The sequence below is a fragment of the Centroberyx affinis genome, unplaced genomic scaffold, assembly GCF_046629955.1.
Source record: "Centroberyx affinis isolate AG114_WGS23_722 - 3 ecotype Tasmania unplaced genomic scaffold, CSIRO-AGI_Caff_v1 ptg002462l_1, whole genome shotgun sequence".
In the NCBI taxonomy this organism is placed as follows: Eukaryota; Metazoa; Chordata; class Actinopteri; order Beryciformes; family Berycidae; genus Centroberyx; species Centroberyx affinis.
The window spans coordinates 84,043-89,541 of NW_027280695.1; the positions used below are offsets into that span (position 1 = coordinate 84,043).

General features: G+C 41.9%; 1 protein-coding gene across 1 annotated transcript; it reads right to left on the reverse strand.

The window, feature by feature from the left end:
- Positions 1–880: 880 nt before the first annotated feature.
- msrb2 (methionine sulfoxide reductase B2) lies at positions 881–3,579 on the reverse strand. The gene is made up of 5 exons (XM_071533914.1): positions 3,465–3,579; positions 2,691–2,788; positions 1,814–1,890; positions 1,312–1,459; positions 881–1,006 (listed from the first exon to the last, which is right to left on the reverse strand). The coding sequence occupies exons 1-5, from the start codon at positions 3,577–3,579 to the stop codon at positions 881–883; spliced, it is 564 nt and encodes a 187-aa protein (XP_071390015.1).
- Positions 3,580–5,499: the final 1,920 nt, after the last annotated feature.

The window sequence follows — 5,499 nt, forward strand, 5'->3', positions numbered from 1 at the left end:
GCCAGCGCTGACAATAACACACTCAAGAATATGTCCAATTGGAGGCCCAACCCTCTGTGTTTTCCTGTATTCTTATTTTCTTTTACTCTGTTTTTGTTGGGCTTTCTGTCCCTTGCTGCTGTCTGCTACACCCTCTCTGATGCACACAAAAACACACACAGATGCAGAGGAAAGAGAGTGTGAAAGAGAGGATGGCCTGTTGAGTTAAATATTAACAGGGTTCACTGGCAGAGGGCAGGACATACTGCAGTGTGTGCATCTGCGCCACGGGGGCAGCGTTTAATTCTGATTCAATATGTGAGTTTGAAATCCTCACAAGCTCCAATGTCAATAAAACACAAACCAATGATTGAGAAAACAGACAAAATATACATTTATTGACAAATTGTGAAGCCCAGGATCAGAATCATATCATACTTTGACACGTTTCAGACCTAAGGACAAGTCAAACATTTCGAGACAAATATCATTCAGGGAACATTCACGCAGAGAATAAAATTGCCTACACAACAAAAACAAAAACGTAGTCAATGAAAAAACAAACCAGTGACTTGGACTAAATTGGGAAGAGTCACGTTCAGGATTATCTTGACAGTAGGAGGTACAGAAACCTCTACATTTTCATGTTTGAGTTTGGGTTTGTGTGAATGATCGATGTTCTGCTGGTTTGCAAGCTTTTCTCCAGTGTATCTGCTGGTTCTCAACTAGGGATTGGGCTGAAATTCAAATATTGAAAAAAAGGTTCTCATATCCAATCCCTAATGAATGAATACCTTAGACTGAATGCTCTGACATCTATTAATGAACTGGATTTTCAATTTACATCTTGGATGGATTGGCTTGAAATGAAGCCGAAGGGTCAGGCGGGTCTAGGTAGTTTCTACTCAGTCTTGTCAGCTTTGTTGTTATCTCTGGGTTTGAACTTGAGAGCCACGCTGTTGATACAGAACCGCTGCCCTGCTGGGTCTGGTCCATCCTCAAACACATGGCCCAGGTGGGCATCACACTGCAGGACACACACACACACACACACACACAGTTACAGAGAGGAAATACACACAAAGACAGAAGCACAAAAGCAAAAATTTAGTCAAACCTTGATCAAAAAATATTTAAATGTTAAATGCTTCATGTAAATGAAAATGATGTCCATAAAATGATTGAAATTATGAATGGAATTCTGAATGTAAATTATGACTTAACACCACGTTTCTTTAGGTGAGTGTTTTTGTGTGATTGTGTGTGTCTATATATTCTTAAAAAAAGCCCTATAAAAATAACTTTGGCTTCATAACCCAGAATGCAACTCACGTTTTTGCACAGGACCTCTACCCCAGCACTACCCAGGCTATTGTCGGGGCGGCGGATGATAGAGGTGTGGCTCTCGTCCCTCTCCCACGTCCCATGAGCCTCTTTGAACGACGGCCAGCCCGTCCCCGAGTCATACTTAGCCTCTGAACTACCCCGAGAGGGAGAAAGAGAGAGAAAACAGGATTTCAGTGTCTTGCTGACATTGGTAAATTACAGGTGAATGGATAGGAGCTAGGAGGAAAGAGAGAAAGGAGATTTTGTCAATTTGTCAATTATTTATAGCATCATTTAGAGCATCTCCTCAGCGAGCATATACCTCTTGGTGAGTGTGTACATTTTTAGTATAAGTAGTGTAAGTAATCCCATTGGTAAACAAACCCCTATCCCTGGCAGTGGTAGAGCCATGTTCTTACTACTTTCCCTCTTTATTCCCGTTTGGCAGTGATTTATGAGTCACGTTTTCATTAGATAAATAGCCTTAAGATTAGGAGCAGGGTGTTACCTGAAGAGTGGAGCTTCACAGCAGACACAGTGGTACATCCCCATTTCATTATGGTTAAGGTAGATCCCACTAAAGGGCTGGAAACGCACACAAACACACACACACACACACACACTGTCATTGGGGCAGAAACACAGGACCAATAGTTGCACACTCGTATCAGGATGTTTTGATGTTTTGATTTTACTACGGATTTGTGTTTTTTTGGGCCATAAACTCATGATTGTGCAGTAATTCGTCCGTGTCCAGCAGAAATCTTGTATCTCCTACACAGTCAAATTTCCAAATTGTGGAAAAGTGTTTGATTTTACCCATGATGTTCATGCATTCTTGACAGTTTAGCATGTGTTATCATTTGGATTATGAATGAAACACTTTCTACATGTGGGAGAAGATGTTAGTCAGTAAAAAAACAGAAATCATTCAAATGATAATACAAGGTTTCTGCTGGACACAAAATGGGTCATTATTGATAACATTTACACCATTACAAGTGTCAAAGTCATTCAGCCATGGAAGTCATTCAGTCATTCATAATCTACCCCAAAGTTAGTGTCTGGGCTAGTTCAACCTGAGGTCAGGTCAGCAATAAAAAATGCACAAAGTCCACCTGTGTAATCTCACTGGAACTGTGCTGAAAAGTTTATGAGGCTGAATGTTGACAGTGTTGGTTTAATACAGATCACAGTGCTGATGTGGATGTTCAAGGAATTATATCACATTAACATCTGTAAATAATTTAGAGGATTACACAACATTAACATTTGTTAATCTGGGGGATTACATTACTTTAATATTTGTTGGTACATGCGTGTGTGTGTGTGTGTGTGTGTGTGTGTGTGTGTGTGTGTGTGTGTGGAGGTGCGGGGGCACTCACCACCTCTGTCCCCTTTTCTCTGGTGACTACATATTGTTCTGGGGTGAGTTTCTTCTGCCAATCTGTAGTGTCATCATAACGGGTAAGAGACTGCAAGCCTGTAGAGAGCACAGTTTACAAACCAGAAGTCACAGAAGGTTTATTTAGCATTTGCATTATGAATATATAGGAAGACACTGAGTCCACTGGTCCTATTCAGTCTAATATATTCACTCCTTAAAGCACATTTGCCCTCAGTAAAGTTAGTAGCAGATGGCTTTTTGGCAACTTCAACTGGTCTGTTTTCTGCATCCTTAAAATCATCTGTTTTGCAGGGATTCCTGAGCTTTTTCACATTAAAGATCCCCAAATAACCCTTACCAAAAAGATTTTTGTTGTCATATAGTTGGTGCAGAATTACTTAACTGTCTCAGGCAACAGCTTGAAGAATGAAACCTCACACAGATTCTCACCTCGTCTAACTTCCAAGCAGGCCATAATGGCAAAATTAAATTCCTGATTTTTCTGGGGACCCCCTGCAAGCCCATCTGGGGCCCCTTCCCCACTTTGTGCTATTGCATAATGAGACAAGAAATAGTAGCCTATAGTAGCCTCTTTCTCGTCATAGCTTTGCCAAATAGTGCATTCCAACAGATAAAAAAAAATCCTAATATGCAACCTGCAGTGATAAAACAGCATGATGTTGCGAAAGGGGGGATTTGCAGCCTGCAGGCGAGATATATAAAATGTCCCACACATGCATTGACAGTAAACAAATCAAATGTCCCAGCCTACCTTGACTTGTGCAGACAGGACGGATGAAGACCGGGATTCTCTTTGGTAACGTCGCGGATTTGGCTGTCGCCTGCTGAGAGATGACGAAGGAGAGACGGGCGATGAATCGAGACATGTTTCCTCCTGCGGTGTGTTTGGTCGCGCTGCAGTCAAGTCAAGTGCAGAGTTCAGTTCAGTGCCTGTGCGCTGCGTCGGGACGTTCACGGCTCGGCGAGTTTGCGCTGCTGCCCTGCTAGCGGGGTGACAAGGTCAAAAAGCACACTTTGAGTTATATAGGTCAGAGTGGATAGGGCTGAACGGTTGTTTATTGCTGGACAATGTGCAAAGAACATAACCTACTATAATTAGGGCGCAGCTATAGGGGATATGGCCAGCAAATTTATCAGAACACTATATAGGCCTATATAGTGGTCTATAGTTTATATTCTGTTGCTAATAGTAATCCTAAAATAAAACTAAAGGATATCATAAAAATATCATACAAAACTATAGGAATATTATATGAACGTTATAGTGATGCCATAGGAGATAAGAAATTAACATAAAGTATGATATAGTCACTAAAAACTCACTTCATTTTAAAGTCCCTATAGGAATATTTATTTTATTACTTATATGACTTTTCAACACAATATATGTTAATAACAACACATGAGGTGTTAAAATGCCATTAACATTTGTGTTGAAAAGTAACACAAGAGTGTGTTGTCCCAAAGAAGACAAACAGATAGCCTATGTTAAAACTGACACATTATTTAACTGTTAATTAAGGGTTAGTTAGTGCTTATTAAGCATTAACTAACCCTTAACTTAGTGACCCTTATAGTAAAGTGTTACCACTGCAGATAAGGCCACCTGCTAACCAGCTCTGACTTGCTTTCTGGTGCAGTGAGGACAGTTGGCCCCACCTGGCCTCTCTCTTCAGTTGCAACATAGTGGAGCTACTGCAGAAGGGCCAAAGGTTAATGTTTTCCCAGCTATGCACACTGTCAGCCTGATAATCACAGGACTTAACACAGACAGACACCTTTTTCCACACTTTTTCGCTCATTCAGGCACCAAGGTAATAAACACATGACTTGAATAATACTTTATTGTATGGTTTCCTGAAGTCAACAATACAATTCAGAATACGGTTATCTACTATACATACAGTATAAGTGAAATGACTGGTCATGGTATTATGGCCTATTTCTATTCTACCATGTAGGTCTATATAGTCTGGTATTGTATAGCAGCAGGGGTGCTGGCTTTCAGCAGGCTTCCAGGCTGGTGCATGAGGTCTACTATGTAGCGGCAAGGCTGGGGGGAGCACCCAGGGGTGGAGGGGGCCCCTGGGATGATGAGGACCTCGTTCCAAGCCCGGTTGTACTCGCCTCTAACAAGAGTGCAGCTCACTCCAATACGATCAGCCAGACACTACAGGGGTACAGAGCAAAGAGGAGACAGGTCAGGGTATGGTTACTTGGAAACAAGAGATGGATTGAATGAAAGGAGTATAAAGAAGGCAAAAACCAGATAAAGTGAGAAGGAAGGAGAAGAGCACAAGAAAGACAGAAATATGGAAGATAAGAGGGAAGCAGCTTGAAATAGGATGTCACAAAGAGATGCGGGCTGACAGGAGAGAATGTGGGCGAAAAATAAAAGTAAAAGACTGGAAAGGTAAAGGAAGAGATGGAACGGAGGGAAAGAAAGATAGATATAGAGATGTAGAAGAGAATGGCACAGAGTGAAAAGGCGATGATGATGCTTGGATGGTAGTTATTCAGGTCTGCTGTACCTTAAAGAGCATTGCCCTGTGGCAGTAGATCCCCTTAGAGATCCGACCGATGGGAACAACGTTGGAGTGCAGCTCAAACTTGAGCTCGCTGAGGTGGAGCTCCCACGGGAACTCGTGCAACCTGTCCACCTCCACCGCCCCGCCCATGGCTTCGCTCACCAGCCTGACAACCAAACACATGCACATACAAAACCCACAACAGTCCAGGAATCTGTTCAAACTGGCTGGGTTGGATTTAATTGAGTTATCAGTTTG

Bases quoted from the DNA above. Each gene is read 5' to 3' on its own strand.
- msrb2 (XM_071533914.1), bottom strand. From the start codon at position 3,579: ATGTCTCGATTCATCGCCCGTCTCTCCTTCGTCATCTCTCAGCAGGCG. The intron at 1,460-1,813 runs GTAACACCCTGC...CTCTCGGGGTAG, and splicing joins TGTGAAGCTCCACTCTTCAG to TTCAGAGGCTAAGTATGACT. The intron at 1,007-1,311 runs GTGAGTTGCATT...TGTGTCCTGCAG, and splicing joins TAGAGGTCCTGTGCAAAAAC to TGTGATGCCCACCTGGGCCA.